This window comes from Bombus vosnesenskii, unplaced genomic scaffold (assembly GCF_011952255.1).
Source record: "Bombus vosnesenskii isolate JDL3184/JDL3185 unplaced genomic scaffold, Bvos_JDL3184-5_v1.1 scf7180000013361, whole genome shotgun sequence".
Lineage (NCBI taxonomy): Eukaryota > Metazoa > Arthropoda > Insecta > Hymenoptera > Apidae > Bombus > Bombus vosnesenskii.
In genome coordinates, this window is record NW_022882994.1 from 1,298,700 (window position 1) to 1,325,690 (window position 26,991).

The following is a 26,991-nucleotide window of genomic DNA, read 5'->3' on the forward strand; positions in this document are numbered from 1 at the left end:
ATGAACATAGATAGAAACTTCTCCATTTGTGCAATCAGAGAATAATAACGTAGAAACGACGATGAAACGATGAAATTCCAATGTAAATAGAAACTCTGTAGTGGGGTAGATAGAAGAAAAAGAAATTTCGAAGAAAAGCACATTTTTCAGTGAAACTTAAAATCGGTTAAAAAAAAAAAAAAAACTTGTTCGATCAATGTACACATTTTTCCTTACTTTCTATTACTTTACAGCCATTTGGTAGACGAGTGACGAAATTCACATCACGGAATAACGTTGTGTCTTTACTAATCTTTAGACACACAGATCCAACCGACACAGTATACTGACAAAAAGGAGGAGATTCTATGAAATTGCTGCGTGGCAATGATAGACCACACACTGCTTTTTACGGCAAAAAACATCGCAACGAGTCTTGGTTGGGTCGTCTTTCGTAACAGTTCGCTTATTCAGCAGATATGCCGTTTCGGATTACCTCCTGTTCCGATCGATGTATTGCTTTGGCAGCTAAGTGATTGCGGATTTTGTCCATACCACCTAATGGCAAAATCCGCAATCACTTAGTTGCCAAACCAATAACATGCCTTATCCGATACCCAGTTAGTGATTACTCGATACTTCAATGAGTAGATGAGATACAAAAATTACACGACGATCGGATCTTGTCCATGGATGCAGCAATTTGTCCTGGCGGAATTTGTCATTTGCGTCTGATTGACGGCTCAAGGTTATAGAGAAAACATCACTACAAAAATTCATCGTTTATTGTGAATACCAAAATGTATTTAAAATTGTATCTTGGGTTTAATAAACATCTTAAATAAAAAAAAAAAACGGTTCAAGGTTATAGAGGGCAACGGTTTTGTTGATCGAATATCTTGCTGTATTGTTTTTTAAGCGAAGTTTCAGCTTCGCTGGAAGGTTTGAATCGTTCGTTTGTACAGTTCAAACGAATATTACGAATAATTTTAATATGAATATTACGAAGTACTGTGTCACTAACCAGTTAGTTATTGCAATTTCTTTGAAAAGCGTGTAGCTGAAACGCGTGGCAAAAAGCAATCGATGACGAGTATACTCGTCAAACACAGAAGTCGAAAATATAGAATAAAAATTTTTTTTAATTTTTCCATCGAGACAACGATCTACAGTGAGATCCGTTATAACGAGACGCGATAAAGTGCACGCGTACCGAGCGAAGATTCAAAGTCGATTTTCTCGAAAACAAAGCCTCGAACGAAAAATGTTTATTCTATATTTTCGACTTCTTTTTTCGCGTAGAATCACCCCCTTTCCGCTTGTACCACCAGTTACCAACCACCCTGTATACGAAACGAAGTCTCGACTAATATCAAACTATAGTTCAATTACACTAAAATATCAGAATTAACTTTTTAACTTTAACTTATTTAGAAAAAATATCAGAAGAAAAAATTTTGTTTTCTTTTTATTTAAATTTTTCCATCGAGACAACGAACTACAATGTGATCCGTTATAACCGCACGCGTACCGAGCGAAAATTCAAAGTCGATTTTCTCGAAAACAAAGCCTCGAACGAAAAATTGTTATTCCATATTTTCGACTTCTTTTTTCGCGTAGAATCACCCCCTTTCCGCTTGTACCACCAGTTACCAACCACCCCGTATAATCAAGTTGTAACGAAACGACCGTCTTATTTTTGAATTTTATTATCGACAGGGCTGGTCGCAACACAAAATATTGCCATTTCTTCATGACGAGTATACTCGTCGGAAAACAGCTAACTGGTTAAATTGAGTTCTCAACGTGTACATATCAAGATCGAACAACAAGCTTAAAAAGTTCGTCCGAAGAATGTAAAGAATAAGAAACTCGACATAGATCTTGGAATAAATTCGACGAGAAACAAACCAGAGATTGTTTCTCCATTTCCAAGATAACGTGCGATACGTTTCCCTTTTATTTCGATTTATCTGGCTCGTTCTTCGGATCATGGATCGATGTTTTCTAAAACATCTTTTCGTAGTAATTTGGGCAAGAACGCGGATACATAACCCGGAAATTTAAATATAATTATCCGAGTAATGGTGAGAAATGCTATCATAAAGCATTTTATCTTCGGTGAATCTCAGAGCGAATGGTTTCGCTGGTTCCTCTATTTATTCATCGATACTTGTTGGCGGTAAGGAAAACGAGCCAAAGAGCCAAACGGAAGAGGCAAAACGTCTGGACGGCACGTAGGGACCACGTCTGCCTCTTCCGGCTTTATTTATTTTCGGCGGCGAAATGTTGTTCTTAACCTTTCGACCAGGCGAACGAGTTATGTTGCTCGGCATTTTCGAAGATTAGAAGGCGTCTGAAAGAGAAACAGCTCTCTTCCATCGACAGGATGATGATATTAGTCAGGGCCAGGGTATAATAACCACCACCGCTTTAACCTGTTAACTGACTGGTTTCTAAATCGAAAGCATTCTCCGCGCTACACAGTTGAAACTGAGCCCCCTTGTTACGTGTTTGCAGGGTGCAGATTGAGGCAGGTTACGTTAACGTGGAAGAAATGTGCACAAAAATATTTAAATAGCTTTGCTGGTAATTTCGTTTAATTTCACGAATCACATAGAAACGTTATAGAATAGTAAAAATATCATATATCTAGTTACTTGGTATGATACCGCACCTCCTTTCGAACAGGTGAACACATAATGAAACGTCGTGAAAATAAGAACAACAAGAACAACGCGTAAATATGAAAATAAAAACGATTATATTTCTAGAAATGATATATTTAACTGTATTCCTAAGAATTTCTATCTGAAATATACGTTACTTATACGTTTATACTGATACATTACTTATTTAACAAATCACAATCATTTATTACATTTACTTATTACATTTGTTATTCTTAACGAATCACAATTGAATTTCTGAGCAGCGACAGAGGATTGATAAATGCGAATTTATTCGTTCTAGTTAATTCTACCAAATGTCCAAATTGGACAAATTGTGAATGTGAAATTTTAAATTAAAAAAAGAAAAAATTGTTCTAGTTTGTGCTTTCTGTACTTATACAGAGTCAGTTGTATTCACAAAGGATATGACCTGACAAACACGAAGATGGTACCCTGCTGGGGGTAGCCACCCACATGTTATATTATTATACCACTAAGTTATGATATTTTACCAAATATCCTACTGAACAAATTGTAAAATTTAAATAAATAAATATAAAAAAAAGTTGTATTGCAATTATAATCGCGTAATTAAATTATCACTTGCCAGATGTAACGATAACCAGAATTACGTACGAGAAAAGCAACTAAAATTGAGCCGACGTAACTGGAGACTCTGTGGTTTAATAATTAGCCTAAATACACTCCACTGATAGCCAATATAATAACAAACAAATAAAATTTATATATACAAGCCAGCCTCGTATTAATAAAGCATTACATCACATGGCGTGATACAGAGGTATAGATGAATTATCTTACAGCTATTAGATATAAATCTTGCTCGTCCTTTCAGGTAGTTAACAGGTTAAGTGACGCGCGTAGCACAGAACAGCGTTCGCAAGAAAAAAAAAAAAACAAAGAAAAACATTGTCGTGGCACGTGCGGCAGAGAGTGAAGTTTATTTTCATCCGCTCGTGGCGAAGAGTGCCAGGGTACAATGCAACGAAGAGACACCAGGCGCTGGATCTCTCAACGGCAGAGTTTTATGTCCAGGAAGAGACACACGGATATTTCAAGAGTGGCTCGTAACGATTTATGGCGTCAAGTTTAGTAACGAGAGAGACAGAGAGAGAGAGAGAGAAAGAAAACCACAAGGTGAACTAAGTTTCACAATTTCAGAGTCTATTTTCTTTTTAATTTCACAGAGGCAAGAATACTAGGAAGATGAATCGTAACAAGTGTGTTATTAGGAAGATATAACCAACGTACTGCAATAATTCAAATTTGATTATTATCGATTTAGAGTTTGAAACGTTGAATCGAAGATTCAAAGAGTGTTTGGATCGTAGCGTCGCAGGCGCCAGTGCTACGTCGAAATAGATGAAAGTTTAAAACCAGAAGATCGGACGAGAGACTACACGAAATTCTGTAACTGTAAGCTCATTCTAACGCGAGATCAAAATCAAAGAGTACTTGTAGAAGACACTGTAAATGGCAAAATTGCAGGATTTCGATTTTTTATTGAAAAATGTTCTACGTAGCAATGAGGATACCGTGGCATAAAATTGAAGCTCAATTTTATATCATTTCATATCATTATATAATTATATTATATTATATAAATATATAATTTATATTATATTATATTATATTATATTATATTATATTATATTATATTATATTATATATTATATTATATTATATTATATTATATTATATTATATTATATTATATTATATTATATTATATTATATTATATTATATTATATTATATTATATTATATTATATTATATTATATATATTATATTATATATATATATTATATTATATTATATTATATTATATTATATTATATTATATTATATTATATAATTTCATATCATTAATAGTAATGACTAGAATATAATGTCAGCGGTCGCCTTTATAGAAAAGCAGATAAAAGTAGCAATAAATTATTAGTCAATTGTTTATTGACTTTTGTCTATGCCGTCTGAATGGAACATGGAGTTTTCTTTACAACTAAGAGGTGTACTATATATACAGGTTTTCCTACAGATACGCTTTTCCTGTTCACGAATTTCCACTACATTCAATATATCGCTTTTCTGTTCCTCGCGAAAAATCTGTTTCTTCGCGCTCACAGCGTTTTCTACAGATATGCCTTTCTTTTCCAACAGTTTCCACTACATTAACGCATAAGTTTTCTTTTTGCTCTTGACAAACTTGTTTCTTGCCACTCACGGCGTTTCCTACGAGAACTCTTCGATTTACAAAATATCGAAACCAGAGACTCAAATGTAAGAAACAACAAATTAGAAAAAAAAGAAAAAAAGGATTACTTCCAAAAGCTAGGAGCGTGGAAGATTCGGCATAATCTCGGATTAGAGACGAGTACGGTGAATCTTTAAATGACCGAAGCTTCTGGATTTCACGGTGAGATCACATATTTTTTTTTATTATTATTATTTAATTTGTACTTTACAATTTGTCTAGCTGGACATTTGTAAGTTACACATTTTTGTAACTTAATTGCTAAATAACATGTGGATGGGTACACCCATCTTCGAGTTTGACTATTTTATTACTTTAGTGAGGTCAGTGGGGTGTTTTTTTTTTTTTTTTTAGTTTTCTTTCTATGAGAGTTTTGCTCGCTTCAGCAGCCAGCTCAAAATTACTGAAAATTCTCAATAAGAGAATTGACTGTAAATATGAATAAATAAAAAAAAAGCAGCCAGCTGGTTTCGATCTCTTCCGATTTCTTCTTTGACCGCTGGTATTAGATCACATATAAGTCTGCCGATTTTTCTACAGCTGCGTGCTCTTCATCTCATTGGAAAATTTCGATTTTTCAACACGCGCAGAGTGAAACTGTGTCTTGTACCTCGAACTTGAAACTGTGTCTTGTAGCTTGAACTTGAAACTGCCAACGGTGGCCACAAGAAGAAGCGCGGTTATTATCGACCGCTGTTGACAGCCTTGACAATTTGGTAGACTGTCGCTAATTGTAACCCCTGCAGCCGCCGAATATTCCCGAAGACAGCGGAGCATAGTTTGTCAGAACTTCGAAATTCCGGGAACAACGATCGACGGCTCGATGACGACACGCCCGGGATGCAAAAAGTTAATGATTATGATACACCGAGTGAGGCAAAAGCGAATATTGGAATCTAGAATTTTATCTTAGAGTTTCTCGCTTTTAGAATCGTTCTAGACAAAGTGTATATTTAAAAATAAAATTGGTTATTATTATAATCATCGTTAAGAGAAGGCGATTATGACGCTATTGTTCTTCGTCTATAACAATTAATATTGGGTTGGCAACTAAATGATTGCGGATTTTGTCAATACCATCTAATGACAAAATAATTATGAAATTATTGACAAAATAAAACAACAAATATGTATTGGGTTGGCAGCTAAGTGATTGCGGATTTTGTCAATACCATCTAATAACAAAATCCTCAATCACTTAGTTGCCAATCCATACATATTTGTTATTTTATTTTGTCAATAATTAATAATATTAATAAGTTCGTCTCCCATAAATTACTATGTAAAGTAATTATAATGTGGCGGATGGAAAGAGAGTTTTGCGTTTCGTCCCGGGACTACCGGTGGACTCGTCAGTAAGACTATCCCCGGTAGTCCCTGCCTTAGACGTAGAGGGAGTCTCGCTAGGTGCGGTATTTGTATCAATCGCTCGTATATTCGACCGCTAGCGAGTTAGACAGACTCGTTGTCGTCGTAGCCCTCTAGTGTTGGCGGTTGGTACCAGCGGATCGCCCGGGAGGTGTTGCGCCTCCTGGGCGATTGCGTTGATGCCTCGACCTGTCGGCGTCCTGTTGATACCGATCCGCCACAATAATATTATTAGGCGATGTATTCTACACGAAAGGATCGAAATAAACGATGAAAATTTAGAGTACAGAATGTGAGGTATATTGAAACGATAATCGTTAAAATACGACTGGCGCTGTGATTTCTGCGGGCGCAGAGTAACGACATTTTCTATGCTTTAAACAAGTATCAGAAACTGAGTGAAATTCTTTGCGTAGAACAAAACTTCACTTCTAACGTTGTTACGAATGCTGTTATTTTTCATTCCTACGTTCTACCATTTCAATTCTAGTCTTCATTTTTTATACTTTGATATCAGACTTTGGCGCCAACTTTTCTACAATTTTTCCACGAAACAATTAGTAAATAAGACTAATTTCAAATTTCTCTATATACTTGTATCTTTGCATAAAAAGGTTCCGCTAGAAAAAAGTTTATGAGTAATAGAAAAGAATTTAAAAAGCGAATAGTTTCCAAATTTGTTCATATAAGCGTATCTCTCCATAAAAATATCTCACTGGAGAAGAATAAATAAGTAAGAAATTAAGATGGTGACAGATAAATAATTATCGAGAAACCGAGCAAAGCAGAATTCCATCAGCTTCTACTCTTTCAAATCGAATTTTCACGTTCCATATTTCGTGGAAAAAATTTTCCAACTTTTCCATAATTTCACAAAGAATTCATAAGTAGTACATACGTCAAAATTAATAAATAAGAAAAATTTCTATACGAATGTATATCGCCGTAAATATTATTCACCAGAAAAAAGTTAACAAACAAGAGAAAAGAATACGAGAAACGAATAATTTCTCTATAAAAATGTATTTTTCCATACAGAAATCTGGCTACAAAAGAACAAATAAATAATAAAAAACAAGACCGCGAAAAGCGAATAATTATGGAAAATTCGAGCGAGACAAATTTTGTCCGAGTTCTTCGACAAACGATCCGGGGCCTCGACAAGCTGATGTAAATTAAAGTTGGATGACGCGCGCAGGGGCGGAAACGTTAGCGGTATCACGGGCCCCACGAGACTGGGGCGTCTCGTGGGCGTCGGCGTCGGGCAAAAAACGTCAAACTCCGGAATGCATACGGTGTATACCCTCCTCTCCCCTGGGAGCTCTTATCGAACGATTTAACCAGCTCGTTTACACGTGATCCATACACATAATGCACAAACGAAGAACAGACGATTTATTCAAAAGGCTCGCGTGACTCGAAACTTGCAGTTCGCAAGGCAATAACCTTCGACAACTTCATTCTGTCTGTAAATTTTTCCATAAATTCCGGTTATTTTCCGGGCGTTAATTCACGGGGGTATTGGCAATTTAAATCTCCGTTCACTTATGAATCTCATGGTATTTCAGTTTGTTGATGCAAGTCAGTTCATATTGAATAAACCGAAGTGCTCATTAACACGAAGATTGTACGTGCAACGTGATAACAGAATAATTGAGAAGAAGAGAATTATTCCTTAAAACAGTACAGAATACTTATAAAAATTCAATATCATTGAATTTGTACATATTATTGAATTAAAACCATGTATACTTTTAGAGATACTTCGATAAAGCCAAAGTTAATTTCTACACGTAGCTAATTTCGAAACAATTTTTCTATCAAAAATATACGACGTACTATAGCGGAATAATTGAGACTTAAAAGATACTTTCGTAGTACAACCCGAATTACAATATTATATATCCAGAAACTTTCGCCCTCAATTATTTCCTCTGGCTAAAATTGTTACTATCGTAAAAGAATCTGGTAATATTTCAATCTCCGATAGAGTCAACACACGGCTAGAGAATATTCCGGCAACTCTTGGCAGCCGCCACGCGTGTCGCCAAAGAGGAAGATATTCGAGAGCGCGGATGGAATTGCGTGGAACAAAAGAGGTGCAGATAACGAGCAGACGGCGCCGTCCGAAATCTCGCGATCAGCATCTTTTTCTCTTATCGTCCCTTTGTGTTCCGTGCGCACGTTCGGTTACCGGACACCGGTCACAGACAACGTTTAGCATGACGTTTTTTTGCTGATCGACAGTAAATGTCAAAGCAAAAATTAAAAAAAAAAAAAAGAAATCAAAAGTAAAGGAAGAGAAAGAAAAAAATAATGATGACTCTTGGTCAGCTTCGTTAGAACGGAGATCGTATCTTCGTGTCAATTTTGTTCTTTGCATGTTAGTCGAGGCCTCATCTTCCAATACGTTTTGTATCCTTTTTAAATTTCGTAAAATCACTATACCTATTAGTATCATATCTTATTTTTCGACTGTGTATTGTTATTATTAGACCGCTTATGTAAATTAATATTTGTATTAGGAATACAAGAAACATTTAAGTAAAAATCTACGGTCTAGTTATTATCGATATTATATTCTTTCATTCAAAATATGCAACGTGTTGCTAAACGAAATGGGGAGATCTTCCTTATCGGTCGCCAGTCTGTTAATAAAATCTGAGTCGATGTGTTCTAAGTTTTAAGTTCTAAGAGTTAACAGGCGGCTGTGTCTTTAGATACAGAGCCGGGAAGAAAAGATTCATCTGATTACTTGGATGGCTCAATTAATAAAGTACTCTCTCTGGTTTAGACAACGTAGACGAAGAAGACCGTGCTCAATTGAATTATCCTTTCTCTTCCTACGATAATTCACGTTCGCGACAAATCTTATTTGGAGGTAAAATTTTGATGTATCGCATTATAACCTATCTCGATGGATCGCTATCGAGATACGACACCTAAAGGGCTTAAATTTTCATCTACGAATAACCAGACAATCGAGATTATTTGTCTGTTTCAGCAAAATTCACTTAATAGTGGATAGGCTTTTCATTTGAAAAACTCTTACGATATATAAGTATTCATTCAGCTCGTCTTTAGTTTCACGTTACACTACTGGGTAATTGGGATGCAACCTTGGTGATTGAGACTCGACGATAAATTCGACCGAAACGAAAATACAAGAGCGAAGCTAGAACATTTCGGGGAATTAATGACTCACGTGTGCTCCCACTGAAACTGCGCGACGAAGAGTAAAAAGGGAAGGAGAGGAAAAAAGAAAAAAAAAGAGGCGGTTAACGGTGCGTGGCGATAAGAATTGCTTGTCTAAGCGGTGCAATCCGTGCCGCTTGTTTACGTTTCGCGCTGCCTCCTAGTCTCTTTGCAAGATAAAGTTGGCTACCCTGCACAACGAACCAAGATGACGGACTATGAGTCAAAAGACAAAAATCGTATTCCGTCATGGAATTGTTTCGTCTAAATTCAAATGACCCAACCTCTATCAAAGATACTCAATACCTCGAGCTCATCGTTAGTGTATTTAATCGCCTCGTTTATACAAATACGCAGCGAGAAAAAGTAAAAGAACGGGCAATGATCTTAAAAAAAAAGAAAAAAAAAACAACGACATCGAAATACAATCCACCGATCTTTCACCAACGAAAAGGAAGAATATTCTCATAAAAGATATAATGTATATTTTTTCTAATAAAAAGAAGTGAAAGTGCAACGATGATCTCAAAATCGTTCAGTGCCAACTCGATATTCCATCGATGGGGTGTACAACGAATTACGTATAGGGAAAGCATGGGAGGGTGATATGGATGCTTTGTAGGATTTCCTGTAATTAATATGCCGCGAATGATGCCATGCGTATCCACGATACCCCCAAAGCCATCGGATAGGACTATAGGATCCACCACCGCGCCTCTATATCTCTCTCTTTCTTCCCCTCTGACGTCTCTCTGTCTACCTTTCTGTTTCGCTCTGACCTTCTGTCTCCGTTCATGGGAATACACAGAAGCCATAAGAAATTCGATACGTTCCCCGTGGCGTGACACGGCTGTGTACTGGACTGGGCCTCGCCACGGTGGTGCTTCCCACTTCCTCCCTCGCGAAATTCTCGGCGAGGAGGAACGCTGTCTATCCTGGCCATGATTCGCATCGATGGACTCACCAAAATCAAGGGAACAACGACTGGTTTTCTTTCTTTTGTGTATTTGTTGCATCCGACCACGTCTACTCGATTGCGTCTCAGTCTATTCGTTGACCATCATGAATTTCTTATATCAAAGTTTTCTAACCTTTTTTAAGCCGTACGACTTTCCTGTGATAACCAAATAAATTGTGACTTTCTTCTCTTATTACATGTGGTGGTACATATATACCCCTATATAATTTATATTATACGTATCCCTTATATAAAAGAACAATTTCAATGAAATCTGCAAAATTTAGTTCTAATCTAATATTTAATTGGTGCTAAAAATCTTCAACTAAAAATGACCACGGCAATCCTCTAGAAAATATTTCGTGGTCCACAAGTTAAGAACTTTGGTTCGAACGGAAGTTGAAGATTCGTTACTTTAATATATTCAACTATTCTGTGTCTATTTCTCTCGGTTATCAAGTTGGTTGATTGCATGCATCTAATTGTAAGTTGAAGCTTCTTTTCAGCGAAGAAGATGAAGAACATGAGAAGGTTCTTGTTATCAGTTAAAATATCACGGAAATAGAAAATTATGATACAAGAGGAGGACATAAAAATTGAACATATATTGCCACGCGGTTTCAAGGGAGCGTATTATAACGGTACTTAAATTGTTCCGAGTAGTGGAGAATTTTAACTCTTTCCGGTTAAGGAGCAAAATGGCGGTAATGAGGATCTTACGATTAAGCGGTTCGACAGATCATGTTACACCTTGAACGAGGTGTTCGTTTCGGATCGAAAATTACAGAGCTCCAGCGTGAACAGAACGGAAAAGTTAACGTCCATATAATTAAATTCGAGGACAATCTAGAAGTAACAACGGAAAAAGAAAAGCGTACACGTAAGAACCCTTATTTTATCGATAACCAGACAACGTGTTCTTACAGTGTAAATTATAAAGGTACTGGGAGAAGTTAAGATACGACAAACAAAAAGCGGATCACAAGACGAGAGAGAAATGCATCGCTAGTATCGCTACTAACGTTACGTAGTTATGAGGCCGTCTTCGAGTTTGCTCGGTCGTTTCTAAAATCGGATGTAGAGCAACGACCTTCCAAACAACATGAAACTCCTACGCTTGCGCCCTCCACGGATTCCACGGATATCAGCTCGGCCACTGTCGATTAACTTCTTCCAACAAGGCCATCCAAGAAAAGATATATAGGAAAATATGTACATATATCCAGACCGAGATATTATTATGGCAACAATTATATCACCACCGGCATTCCTCGTGTGTTTCCTTCCTCTCTTTCCTCCGCTTCAAAACAAGCAGACGTGTCTGGCGTATCCCGATATTTGGTTATTAGAAGGAGGTTATGTAACTTCCTCTTCGAAATGTCCGAGATGGAAACCCCTTATTCATGAGCTAATTTACACGTTCATCATGTGTACGCGTAAATTTGTCTGTTTATAAAGCGTCTTAATAACTGTAAGTAACACACCGTTGCATGAGTAAGAGCTTTCAAATTTCCCGCCTGACTGATGATACATTTCAACGGTTTATTACTAGCATTATCTGTTTACTCGGCCGGGTAAGATGAATAAGGTATCGGATGTTTTAGCAGGAACAAAGACGATGACGGTGTATAAAATGTCAACGTTCTAAATGGTTTTGACCTCTCAAAGGTTACTATGCGGAAAAGACTATTCGAAGTAGAAGACGATAAAAATATTTGATTCAGAGATACTTGTGAGTATCACCTAGCGCTTTTTAACACAAAGCATAGTGTTATTAAGATAGGATTAATGTTAGAAATCTTAAGGAAAGAGATAAATACCTGTGTTCAGCTGCACGATCCCTTTGTCTTCGGTTCTTGAACCAGTTGCTGACTTGCGTAGTGGTGAGGCCCGTACTCTCTGCCAATTCTCGTTTCTCGCGAGGTGAGGGATAGGGATTGGTGGCGTACCAATCCCTCAGGACGCTCCTGGATTTCTCCTTGAAGCAGTAAGACGTCTCCTCGCCATCCCAAATTGTACGTGGCAGTGGGAATTTGCGACGAACGCGATATTTTCCTGTAATTCAAACACTTTTGGTCAATTTGGTAAATAAAATATTTCAAATAAATTTACATTGCATTTATATTAACTTCACTACTACTAGGGATAACCTCTACAATCTTCGTTATATCTAAATTCTAGTAATAAGCAACTATTGTAATCTTTTTTTAAATATCACTACTTTTAGGACTTTTATGGATTTTTCTTGTTCATAAGCAAGATTACACGCAGCTATCATTAATTACAACGAAATAAATCCCCCACGAGGGTTACACGATATATACGAATAACGGTAAACCTCTGAATTACGAGAGGATATTTTTAAAACGACGCAACTGTGATGCACGCATGGCGTGGTTCGATTTTATTTCCGTCGTTTGATCTACAAATATCGTGCATTGTTTTGCATTCTCTTTCGGCTATCAATTGCCATCGATACAGGGACCACGAGAACGAAACACATAAACAAAAGCTTATATTTCCAAGATTTTTTAAAAATACCTTTCTGGCGTTTCGTTAACGATATAATGAATTTACAGTCGTGTGCAAAAGTTTTCAGTTAGATAGACTTTTCGTTTTATATTCCAATAGCGGTACTTAAAAATTTTTTTTATTAATTATTTACACAATTGTTTATTTTTGCATTGGGTATAAAGCCAATTATCCTTACCAATCCCGCAAATATTCAATACTAGCTAAAATTTTAAAAATCGAACAAATGCATCTGAGCGGATATTATTCACATCACTGTAAACAAATTAAATCATTTAATAATTAAAGCAAATTTATATAAAAAGGAAGAAGGAAACTACCATTGGTGACCGGCTTTAAAAAATTTTCGGTCCAGCCATAAGGACCTAACCTAAGTACGCTAAAAAAAACATGGCTAGCAATGATGTCGTAGAAATATGGCGAAATATTCTAACAAAGCAGCCGGAAATCTTTACAGCTTCGTGTCACACAGGAGGTGGAGTAAAATTTCTCTTTTTGCTCTCTGGTTTTAGCAGACATACAGAGAGAAAAGAGGAGAGGGGAAAAAGGATCAGATGACACATATTGGTTCACAAAAGTAAATAGAAAGATCTAATTAGAATGTCAGCTCGTTAAACTCGCCTTCATCCCTGTTTACAATGCGCGACAGAAATAAAGCTTGCAGGCCTCAGGCGCGAAATTGCGGCGCGAGGCTTGTTCCTTCGCGAGATGTTTCCTTTCCGGCGCTATTATAATCGCCAATAAATTAAATCCTGCGTTGTTACGCGGTTGATTCGTATTTTTAAACTCACTCGTATCATCGATGCTTAAGTGAGATCACGAAACATCGAGAGCAACAACGAACGAGAAACATTCGAAAACATTCCTTCGCAATGATATACTAAAACATACATTCAACTATAGAAGATAAAAATAAGTTATGTTTTACGTGTCGAAACTGTGTAAAAAAGGTACTGAGAAGTTAGATTTCGTATTCTATACGTTAAACTGCTGAGCTGTCACGTGACCAATATGGCCGCCAAAACAGTTTAAGAAATGTCATATGTTTTAGCTCTTAGGTAACTGTGACAAAATGAACTCAATGTTAGATATATTTTATCTAAATATCAGTTGAATACTCAAGGTTCCTATATTACATTGAATTAATGTTACTATATTTTGTTAGATAAAATAGCAGCATAGAATTTTGTATTCAATTGCAAAGTACCTAGTAATATATTTTCTAAAGTTATGAAATGCTATTAATACTCAAGGATATGTTTATTAATAGAATGAACAATCAATACAAGAAACATATTAGTAGATATAGATTACAGATGACTACAATGCGATTGATCCATTAAGGACCGAGCAATGGTTTATTATCATAATGTTAAAAATATCCCAATATTTTCAAATATTATACAATTGTAGAATCTAACTGAACGAAATAGTGACAAAAAGGGTATTACGCGAATTCTTGGAATTCCTTTATATAGTCACAATGTTAAAAGATGGATTTGATAATGTAAGATGATTGAAAAAAATACTGCAAATGAAATGTTGCGTTAATTCAACGTCGGCCCTCAGTGAGTTAAACTAAAAACCCGAAAGCTAATAAGCAAATAAACAGCATATAAGTTAGTGTTTATATAATCTTAAAGATCAATTCACTTTGAACGAGAGGATAACCTCGCGCTTTAATTTAGGTAACTACAATGCAATTGAACTGGAAACCAGGAGCTATAGTTACAGAATAAATAAACAACATATTATGCTTCAGTGCCTTGAGTCATCAATTAATTTTAGACAAACGAGTAACCTTCTACTTTGAAAGATAGCGCATAGTACCCGTGTATCTTTCATATTATTCATATCATATTTCAGATTAGACGACGCATATTTAAATTAATTTGAAGAAAATCTTATACTAACCGACTGCACCAAGAGGCCTTCCTCTCAGTCTCTCGGCCTCTATGTAATGAGCCTTGAGCCAGAGAGCTTGCAGTTTTTGATGATTGTGCGGACTGAACGTATGACTCTCAAGGATCCTGTACAACTCCTTGAAGTGGCCTCGATGGAAAGCGACAATTGCCTTGGCTTTCAGCACGCTCTCATGGCGATGCAACCTAGTGCACGCCGGCAGGGACCATAGAAACCTGCCGAGCCTCTCCACGGAGCCTGCTTGTTGGAGAACCTGGACAGACGACACCATCGCCTTGAAGACGATAGACAGGGGGGGCACACTGTTAGTCGGCAGAACTCATCCCGATCTCCTCTTATTCTAGTGTATCTTGTATGTTTCTCAATCGTTATTATTTCGTCTCGTATCTATTTCTTTTCGCGAAAAGGGTAGTTTCATCTTTTTCTCTTTTCCATAAATACAACCGTAGATAAAGATCTGGGGATGGCATGCTGTTCATTTATCGAGGAAGATCACACTTTGATAAATTCATTGATACGTAACGGTGGCGTTCGAGTTTCAATTTCAAATCGATTCAAGGAAATTCGAAATAATTTGAACGTAATTCGATGCTTAAAATTCTTAAAATTCGTGAGTTGTTAATGCTTCGATAAACCCTGAAAGTCTTGATAGATTTCATGATCATTATAGAAAGAATATTTCCTATATCTTAGACTCTTTATATCGGATATACAAGAAATCTACTAAAATTTTCAAGACTTACCAAAATTTTAACAACTCGATCAGAATGTACTAAATCTCTCAAAAATTTCAAGTATCGAGTCGCGTTTAAAGTGATTCGAATTTTTCGCAACGTATAAATATTCAAAGCGATCGAAATGTTTGAAAGCACATCGCTATTGATATGCCCTTTTCACGAGCTATCCTCCGATGCCAAGACTCGTAACGTGTAAAGAACAAAATAAAAAAAGAAGAGAACACCGTAAAATTCTCATTACACATGAGCATTAAATTAAAAAGGAGGGGAAAAAGATAACACGCTGTGACGGAATCGATACTCGATTGCTCATTACAGGCAAATTACCAAAAACGAGCGTCCATTAAATGCGACGGTGGTACGAGTCTCGTGCACCTGCCATGGTTACTTCTTCATTCGCGTCGCCGGGTGCCACCTAGTTTCCAAGCGCAACACTTCTGACGAACGATTAATCACGAAATGTGTAAGAGAAATCCAGCCATATAATGAGAAACGAGCCGCGACGAAAGCCCAAGAGAAATGGCCGACAGAGAGATCTGCGATCAGACTTTAACGACGGTGTAAGAACGATTTTCGATTGGCCGACGACAAATCAAACCGACATGCCGGGGTGAACTAAACGGTTAAACGATTTCGTTCTGTCTCGTTTCATCGCGTATTTCTACCGCGAGACTCGAGGATCGATTTGTCTTCGCGCGCGCGAGAACTTGAAGCACGCGATATACACACACGGTAGCGCAAAGAAACGACCGGCACCACCCGGCGAACCGCTAAATATCGATAGATCGTTCTTTCTCGAACAAGTCGATTCACGCCGGTTATTTCGAATGATACAAGACAACTAGCGCCCACGTCTCACGGAGTTATCGCAAATTACACACGTAACCATGGTGACCGGTGAAGCAACATCTCACCAGATGTCATGTATTATTACTGGACTGCTGATGTTTATATTTTTTGGGATAAAGGGAAGAATTTGAATATACAAAATATGTAAGATATACATGTACAGAAATATAAAAATTATCTGAAGTATAGTACTGGTTGTGATATTTAGATATTAAAAAGTACATTTATGTTTCATAAACGTTTAGGTATTAAATTTGAATAAACATCCGTAAATATCAATTGGATAAATGTATTGTATAAACATCCATAGTCGAGTATTAGTAATTTCCAAATTTTAACATTAAAAATTTCAAATTCAAAATCTCAAATTTTAAATAAAGATAAATCGTTTGATCGTGGTAAATGTTTAAGATACGGAATGCTTTTAACCGAAACGATAAGTTTGAATTATTGTGAGGCACGATCGTAAATGCACTAGACTCTCTAAGCCTCTCTATTATGACGCGGGCGTAATTACCCGTTAAACGATTCCATTCCGAGCGAACAGCGGGGTCGTTTATCGAAAACGCAAAACGTAGTCATAAATTAAACGGAATATCCATGTGACGTGGGCAAGGAGTTAAACGTCTAGCCGTATACGTAACGCACTGATGGGAAAAGTGTAAATACATTATCAACGTTCCTCGCACATTCCTTCTACATACTATAATGTGCGCCCTAATTTACTAGTGGTTCATGTAATTTACATAATTTTGTAATACAAGTAAATACTTTAATACAATTAACACAATTAACGCTCGCACGCCCACTGCCAAATAATTACGACTGCCACTGAAGATTTTGTATGTTTTATAGTAATTTTGAATATTTCTTCACATGCTCTATTTTTATAGTACTTCCGAATATTGCTTTTCAGCAAACATATAATTATTATAATTTGTATGTCTGGATATTTCAATTTTTATTAAAAAACAATATTTATGAACCTTCGCTCTTTCATTTTCTTTATAGGTACCTATAACTTCTGATGTCAGTACTGATTTTAATGTATGTATTGTTGAATAAGAATTTTTTTTATTATTGGATAAGTATTCCGATAAATTCCGTGTTTTTCAAAATTTTTTCTTAGCACTTGTGTATAATTAATCGAATGTTATACATTGACAAGTGTATATATTAGATACTAAGTAAATCAATATTCTTTCTAGGTTCTACCTTTTTAACCATCTTCATAAAAAGATAAATTTGTATAAATATTCAAAATCAACGAAATGTTTAAAAAAATATCATAAATATTATCTTAAAAATTGAAATTAGGAAAGATTATTTCTGGTCAATCAATTTTCAATTAATTTCTGTAAAGAAGTACAAACATTCATAGTCGTGCGAATGTTAAATAAACTTTTTTCAATATATATCTTCCTACATCTTTAATTTTCGTTTATTCCAATTTAGACAAAATGGCGATCTCGAACCAGTGCCCCGAATAAAATATTCGGAACACGTAAGTAAAATTCCGCCGCGCACATGTGGGCTGCTCGATCAGTTCAATGCGAGAGGAGCGTAAACGTCGCACACAAAACAATTTATGGTTGCAGTAAAATCGTATGAACTCCATTAGGTGTGTGACATGCAAGTGAATCTTGGCGCGCGGTGCTGTACAATGTTGTGCTCGTGGAACATGGCCCGGGAAAATAGAAAATTTCAGGGACAATTTCATCATCGCATATTCGCAACGTACGTAAATTAAACCAACGAATCCAGTTAAGCATCTTACGAACAAGCGTTTTTACACTAGCCAAGAGTTAACAGCTATTTTATGGGTAATTTTATCAAAGTTGCGAATTTTACTTCTCTATTGTTCTCGGATATACAGATAACATTCATATTTTTAAATGCTATATACATACGAACAAATAAAATAAATTATACGGACGATTAACTCTAAAACAACGAAATGAGATATCCAGGGATTCTACGAAATTTTAACTCTCTGCTGTTTTCCTCACTTCCTCGCATTTATGACTCTTCAGACATCTTTTTTTGGAAATACTTTATTTATAAATTATATTTAATACTAAAACCAAATGTTTAACATAACTACTGAAATACACCACCCATTTTGAGCCATATAAACCTAAGAAAAACAGCACGATTAATCTTCTCCGCGGAGGTCTAAATAACTTTCAAAATATTCAAGTTTCGTCTTGCTAATTTACATTTTAATTTACAAAATAGCAAAAAGAAAAGAATCAAAAATTTCATAAGTTATCTAAAGAATAGCATATACAAATAAATCTTCCAAAAGTATTCATATTATTTAAAGTACCTTGATTTCTGTTCAATCGTCTAAAAGAAAGTTAGAAACGCCTCAATTCGTTTAATACTTAATTACAAAAAGGAAACAAAATCACAAATTACATTTCACTATTATCTGTCAGTACACATATTTTCTCCGTTTAAATATTTTGTGGGCCATCAATTTTAAACGAAATTTACGTAGTATGGAACGTAATTAAGGAAACTGCACCTTGCACCCTTCCGTCGGACACTCGTTGTCCAACACCGCGCGCGGAATCTATTTCATCGATCGATCGCACATCGATTCGAAGCAAATTCAAATCTCAAATTCCAAATCTACACTCAAACACTATATCAAACATTTTTTAACTGAAAACTTACCTCACAAACACAGGCGACTTGTTCCTGAGTAAATCCAAAGCTGGGAAGTTGGCCATTACTTCCGCTACCGCCGCCGGCGGAACTCGCAGGACTATCTTGGGGGCTGTAACTGGTTGGTCCTGTGGTAGGACCATAAGTGGTCGCCTCGACGGGTCCAGCAGCGTGTCCCGTAAGCGGCGTCGGTGTCCCCTGAGGGCTGTAATCACCGGTCGAGCCCAAAACATCAGCACCACCAGAAGAAGGTCCCATCGCACCTCCGTTTCCGGTGGTTCCTCCGTAGGCCATCATCGCATCATCTCCGGGGGCCACGGCGACCCCTTGCACTCCGTTCCCTCCACCCTCCACCGTGGACCACTTTTCTTCGGTACACTTCGTTTCACTCACTATTTTATTCGATTTTTTCTTCTATTCCTTCTACCAAGTGATATTAATCGAACAATTAGTCGATTGATTAATCACCAATAATGATTGCGGAACGCATCGATCGCTCAGCCGACGGATCAGATTTGATTCTTTCGAGAATCGTTCCGACGGCAGATATTCAGCTACGTACCAGCCACCGGCGGTGATTAATTCGTTCACGATCTTCATACCTTTCGATGGTCATCCACGATGCTCCTTCCTCAGATCCAATTTTCTTCGAGACATTTTCTTCCAGTTTATCTTCGCCGTGTTGCGATTAAACTTCAATCAACACGATCTTTTAATCGTGTATTTTAGTTTCTATTATACGTAACGCTATAGAAATTGTTTTTTTTTTATTTAACAATTCTAATCTAGATCCGATATGCAGCCAATGCGTGTATCTATTTAAAGCGTTTTTTAACGAAGAGAAAGCAGACTATAGGATAATATATTAGGTTCAACGAACGAACACGTTGTTTTGATTGTATCGATTAGTCGAAAACAATTGTTATAAAAAGTCTCTTTCGATATACCTCTATCGATATATGACCGGTCCGTCTACTTAAAGTGGTCGAGTATACTTTTCAGTTTTGATCGAGTGGAGAGTACATATGATAATACAAAAGAAGAACGCACCGCACTTGTGACTGTATAAACGCGTCAGAATATGCAGGAAGGAGATATTTTTAGGCTACCGCTTGGTAGAGAGTTACTGCAAGCACGAGAAGCTGCCGACGAATTCCAACATGGGATGTTTCTCGTGTTACAAGAGTAAAAGAAAGGATATACTCGTTGGATATACCAAGGTGGAATAATAAAATCTCACTGTAGTTATTCTCTAATCTGCTTTGAGAGGCTGGGTGTACTGGAAACAGCGGAGAGCCTAAGGTGGACCGATTGCTTCACTTATCTCTCTCTTTTTCTATCTTTCGCGTATATGTTACATATACAACGTATTCCAACGTGTATTTCTTTATAGTCGTCTCTATCTCTATAGTTTCCCTCCGTCTTACATGTACCACGCACGATTATCTTGCGTTACTGGCCCCGACTAGATCCGATTATGGCAAGTTTCTCTTTAGAGCGCCAGGTGCGCCCTCCTTCAAGATTATTCTCCCTCTTTTCCCTTCGGACTCGCGTCTTTTCTATCTCCTCGTGTGGCAGGTTGCACCGTGAAATCCACGGGCTCGTGTTTCCGCGGCCCGTGGTAGCTGTGTATTTATAGGCGCTTAGTATACTCGCGTACGAACGCGCACTGGCTATTATTAGGACCGTGTTAAATAGTCCGTTTTCTCTGTCCTCCTCTATGTGTCTCGGTTTTCGATTCTTCTTTTCTTTTTTATTTAAAACTTCGAGTAGGAAAAAACCCTTTTGCGCATCGATTCTAGCTCTTGATTCTACTATCGAGAAACACGCGACACAATGGATGATGTAGCACTTGATTGGAACGATTCGTGAAACGCACTGTGTGTTGTTTATGTTACACTCCTAACACCTAACACTCCTTACTCGACAACACGCGACGCGTCAATCGTGTAATCAGTACCAAAAACACGCGCGACACCGCAAAGGGTACCAAAGATTTGCGGCGACGGAGATTGTTCGAAGAATGATAACGAAACGTCAGATTTACACACTCCCTCTCTCTCGTGACCGGGCGAAAGAGAGACGTTCTCCTACGCACGCACCAGAAGGGACTGCCGCTCCGGCGTGTTCCGAGACTGAGACACTCTGTCATGCGCAGCTAAGCGCCGATTGGCCGAGGCGTGGCCCATCTGACAGCTACTCGATCTCTCTTCTCATTGGCTGCTGGGCATGGCTACGACCACCATCCCGTCTCCTTATTGGTCGAACCTCCTATGGTAATAAATAAGCCTCATTACACCCCCGACTGCTATACCTTTCTTTATTCAATGTGAATGCAGCCGAAGAGACACGCAAGTAAATCGGACGAATCCATCCCAAAACGAACATATTTCTTTCGCGATGCTCGTTAAGTTCTACGATTGACTAGGTATTTAATTGTCTTCTATGAATATCTCGCGCGCGACGATACACAGAACGCGTGGAATTTGTTTCGGTGGAAATCGTAACCCGTATTTGGTGAAGTTCACGCAAGACGTCGTCGCGATAGCTGCAATTTCGAAATCGATCACGTTAAAACCTCTTCCTTCTGACCACTTCGGACCATGAGATCGATTCATGAATTATTGTTACAGCCAGAATATTGATTTGATGTCAGGAAATTGGATGACACGAATATTTATGTTGGATACTATTTTTATTTGTCTGCTATTTTTTGTTGTCGTTATTTTCATTCAATTGCTCTTTGCGTTGTATGACGTTAAATGTCTTTTTAACTTATATTGGGATATAGGATGTATCATATTATAATGAATGAATACTATAATAGTAATTTGTTAACTCATATGCTTTTCCTATTTTTCTCTACTGCTAATAACTTGTATAAACGGTTGCTTCTAAATAATAAGGTTATTACTGTTTATACGTAATAAAGGAAATAAGATGATACAGTAGATACAGAAAGTACATGTTTGTACACTATTGTATTTATGAACTTTCATACTAATTAATTTAACCAAAGTATGTATATTAAATTTTGTATCATTACTACAAATATCATTTGCATTGAAAAATAAGAGTATGTGCAAATATTTCCTGTAACAAAGGGTACATGTATGTAAATATGTATTTTACTGAACATGATCAAAGTAGTGCATTAGAATAATAAAACAAACATATGACGATATTGATGAACGATTCACAAATTCATAGACACTAGAAATATAAAAAGGAACCTTTCGATCTGGCACATGTCAAGGAAGTCACTTGTCAATGAATTCTTTTTCCAGGAAGTTCCGACGGCACCGTGACTAGATATTTTTTTTGTAATAACCATCGAAAGAGGCCGAGACCCATGGAAGTGACGAAAGAAGAGCAGAAGGGTTCTCGACGATAACACGTGCGAAGCTTGAGAAATGTCTCACGTCAATCAGAAAAGATAGAAAACGGTGTGTGCAAAACAAACCGCGTCCTCGTTTCGTTCGAACGAAACTTTTGAAACAAGACATACCGAAAAATCTGGCTGGCAGACATTATTTTAGGAAACGAAGCCTTGTTATTACAAAAGTCCTCGCAGTCTGAGAAAATAATATGTCCTTTATCCTCCACGTCATATAATCTTTCTCAAAATTGAGTATTCATCTAGCTAAAAATTTTCAAAACACGACTTTGAAATATTTCTCACGATTTTATGTTTATTGAGATGTATAATTACATTTTTTGTAAGCTGTATATATAAAAAACAAAATGCATTAAAGAGTATTTTTTTGTGTCATAAAAAGGAGGTTATGAAAGACAGATATGAAGACCACAGAAAGAAACATATGTACATCTTAATAAGTGTTGTCATTTTGTGATTAGAGAGAAATATTTTAATATTAAATAATTAACAATGAAAGGAACTTATCAGGTTCACTCAAAGATTAAGACAAAATATTTTAATATCTTCAATATTTAAATGTCTCAATGTTCAATATTATAGAAAATAATGTTTTTGAACAAGATATAAAAATACATGTATAACCCAAAACACAAATAAAAGGACAATTTTGTTAACATAAGATTATTTGATAATATACCTAATTTTGAAGCTCTTGTCATTTAAAAAATGTCAATGTGATTCACTTTGTTTTTGCTGTGTAGTCTTTATATGTAAAATGTTTTAAACACTCTGTTTTCATTAAAGTGAAACATTTGTTCTCAATTAACGTATTTAATTCCTTTTTTTATCTCATTTACGGTAAATATTTATATTTCAATTTGCTGGCGGCGTGAATTCGAGATTGTATTGATGTCAGTATCACTTGCAGAGACAAACGTTTCACGACAGAGACAAACAGAATCACACGTTTTACTTTACTAACGAAACGCGTCAATATGTAGAGAACGTAAAAATGTACTCGTTGATAATCATCGAACTGCGCTAAAATTTGCGAGGTAAACCGTGGCATTGCATCAAATAAATCAGACAAAGCTTTCCATTCTTTCTGGAAATATATAGTATTATTTCCGTGATGAAACGCGTTACATACGAGTGTACATGGACATCAGCGACGGTAAAATATTGCGTTTCGATTTGTGTGTTACGTAAATGGAAAACAGTTATTAATGTCAACTTCTTTGCCGTGAACAGGTTCGATTCAGTTACGATGAAAAATCGATTTATGACAGTTGCATGTTTATGAACGCCAGCATATGAAGGAAAATAAAAAATACTTAATAACAGAAGTTGGATAAAGTTTCACGGCAATACACTGGTATACTTAAAATGCTATACATACTGCATGAATATAGATTGACAGGACGTTTCATATTCAATAACAATAAAATTGAACGAATAATAAAAATAAATTCTGTTTCTTCCAGTATTAATATTCATCCATTGAATATAAATTGTTCTTTATATTAAATCAAACATAGTTAATATTGAACTCACCATTATATCTTGTGGGCTGTTTTTTTCACAAAGACCTTTAATTGAAAATTTAATTTAAATATTAGAAATAATTCATAAATAGTCATATATATATATATATATATATATATATATATATATATATATATATATATACATACATATTAACATAAGAAAATTGTCTTACAAAATTATTTTTATTAGATGAACGAATAAACATTGACTGATTGTGAGACTGAAGATTCTGATCTAGATTTGAATGATCTCGACGAAATTGACACATTTCCAGTGGTTGTATGCGGTTCTCTCCGACGGGGTGCCACCCGTGGCGTCACCATTCATCCTGGACACACGGTCGAAGCGGTTTGTGGTCCAGGAAGAAGTCGTTGACATCATAATGTGACGTCTAGATGCTTACGGCTCTCCTCGCCCCCTTTAAGCAACCGTGAAATCAACCGTTCGATCTTCTCGATGACAACTTGTTCAAAAATATCCGCGCTCATATATGTGTCCGCGTTAAGAATGATTTCTGTGTCACGTGCGGTTTTATATCTATATATTTATATCTATATATATCTCGTTTATTCTCATTTTATCTCAAAATATTTGGATAATTATCTTCAAGTGTTGCACTTTGTTTGATTTGTTGCGATGGATTATCAATATCCTAGATTAACGATATATCTTTAAACGTTCCTTTTTATGTTTAGTATATCGTTCCGTTCGTGTTAAAGTTAAACATACATATAAGTATACATATACATACATATCTTTTGATCATTGTCTACAATCACTTACTATCTTTCTTCACCTTCTACAAAACTATATCGTTATAAGATAATTTAATGATCTACTTGCACTGATCCAAACTACTAACTAGTTTTATTCTACGGAATCGAATAAACAATTTATAGGTTATCTTCCAAACATATTTCAAGTAAAACCCACGAACTGATTCGTTTCGATTATTTCCAAATTCTACGATAGCTGCGACTTTTCGAATTCAATTTACAGATATGTAAATAATTACCCAATTACTCGTACATATACATATTTGTAACCGAGCGATATAATTCGATCGCAAGATGTGCAAATAATCATCGTAACGATCGATCCAACGTCGAACCGTCAAATGATGTAAGCGTGTGAGTGAAATCTCTCTGAAAAAAAAAAAAAGACGGTGACAGTTTTCAACGGCGTAAACAAGAATTTCCGATGTCTCGTGGGACGAGCCGGAAGCGGAGAAGGAACGGCGAGTACAAAGGCGCGTTCGCATTGACATCGATTCTCTTTGTGGACGAAGGCAAAGAGGCACGGAGACACGTCAAGGTACAGCGGGAAGGGAGACAGGGAAACGAAAGAAAGGAGAGAAAGGAAAAAAGAGAGGAGGAAAGGGAACGTGAAGGAAGGACGACGTGGTTGCGCAACAATGCGAAAACGCAAGAGAGCATCCAACGAAAAGCTCGTATCACGTTCCCATAAGTGGCAGAGCGCGAGGATCCCTGCAGAGACGTCCTCACGCTTTTCTCCCTTTCTCTCTTCCATTTTTCTTCTTTCTCTTTCTCGCTTGTTCCCTCTGTTTCCCTTGCCTATCTTTCTCCTTCTTTTTTTAGACAGCAGCAACGTTCGCCATACACACGCGTGTGTATACGTAGGACGTAAAAAGGGGACGTGGAGAGGCGCCAGGTATATGTATGTACTGTACGTACGAAAAATTCCATGGTGACGGCACCCTGGGTATCCCGTGGCGAGACCTGAATAACCCATAATTGCTATCCCTCCATTCACGTGCACGGCTCTGTCGTAGTAGTTCGTTCTTCGCACAAAGACATCTCGTAACTGGCCGCGACACTCGATTCACCCGGGACGAACATTGCTCCGGGACGCTTTTCATTTGAAGATTGTTTGAAACGCGACTATCATCGGCCCTCGATCGCGTAACTATGTCTATTGTAGTGAACTCTGGATGATAGTTACTGGATCTGCACAGTTACCGATAGTACGCTGGAACATCGCGCGCCACAGCGAACTATACGTTTCTCACCGCGCTCGGGCAAGTCAACACCACTAAATTGCTGCATTTTATTATATACCTTATAAAAGCAGAAAAATTTCAATTAATTGGGGACAATTTCAGGTAAACAATAATTGTTAGTAACAAAAAAAAAAAAATAAAAGAAAACGCGTTGATAAGGTCGTCAAAATGAGAGATCTTCCCGATCGGTCATGCAACGATTTACTTTAAAGTGGGGAGATCTTCCCGATCGGTCATGCAGCGATTTACTTTAAAGTGGAGGGATCTGCCCATTCGGTTGGCCAAGTGTTAAGTATCGTTATTCTATTGAAATATATGAATTGTATTTTTTGAATTAGTTTAGTTATCAGCTGTTTGCTCTATCGTTATGAAATAAAATATTCGACGATCGCGATAATGATCGAACCTCCGTTGCCAAGGATTAAAGAGCGTTTCTGTGAAATATGGAACCACGAGTTAGAGAATAGATGAGTACAGACGATGAAAAAGGGTATAAAATAATCGATGATCGCGATAACAGTGACTATGTCTAAGAAAAAAGTTTGTAAAAGATCAACAACATGTTCAGTACTATGACAATTAATATTTCAGAAGTGTGCAACAGCGTGGCAAAAATGTATATATTCTCTGTACCAAATAAAATTACAGTTTTGATAAAGTGGCATTAGACATTAGACAGCTTAACGAAATTTTAACGTTTTCTCGTCTGTAAGAAATAAAACAATTAATTACCTTTTATTCGTTCCAAATAAGTAGCATTTCGTATAACTTTGATTTTGCATACGCTATAATTTTGCCTTTTCATATACGAAGGTACACGTAAAATATGGTTTTAATATACAATGTATATATATGTTTTGCGCATAGGTTTGCCAGTCTGGCT

The 26,991-nt window shown here is 36.7% G+C and overlaps 1 protein-coding gene across 3 annotated transcripts in view; it reads right to left on the bottom strand.

The window, feature by feature from the left end:
* The window catches only part of LOC117237179 (homeobox protein SIX1-like), a 61,159-nt gene extending 39,890 nt beyond the window's left edge, over positions 1 to 21,269 (bottom strand). For 2 of the 3 annotated variants that reach the window (XM_033500906.1, XM_033500904.1), the window contains exons 1-3: positions 19,171 to 21,269; positions 14,894 to 15,176; positions 12,268 to 12,502 (exon numbers count right to left, since the gene is read on the bottom strand). In XM_033500906.1, coding sequence (XP_033356797.1) covers positions 12,268 to 12,502; positions 14,894 to 15,176; positions 19,171 to 19,458 — 806 coding nt within the window. In that variant the 5' untranslated portion in view covers positions 19,459 to 21,269. The remainder of the gene's footprint in view (positions 1 to 12,267; positions 12,503 to 14,893; positions 15,177 to 19,170) is intronic. The other variant, XM_033500905.1, reaches the window with a different exon arrangement.
* Positions 21,270 to 26,991: the final 5,722 nt, after the last annotated feature.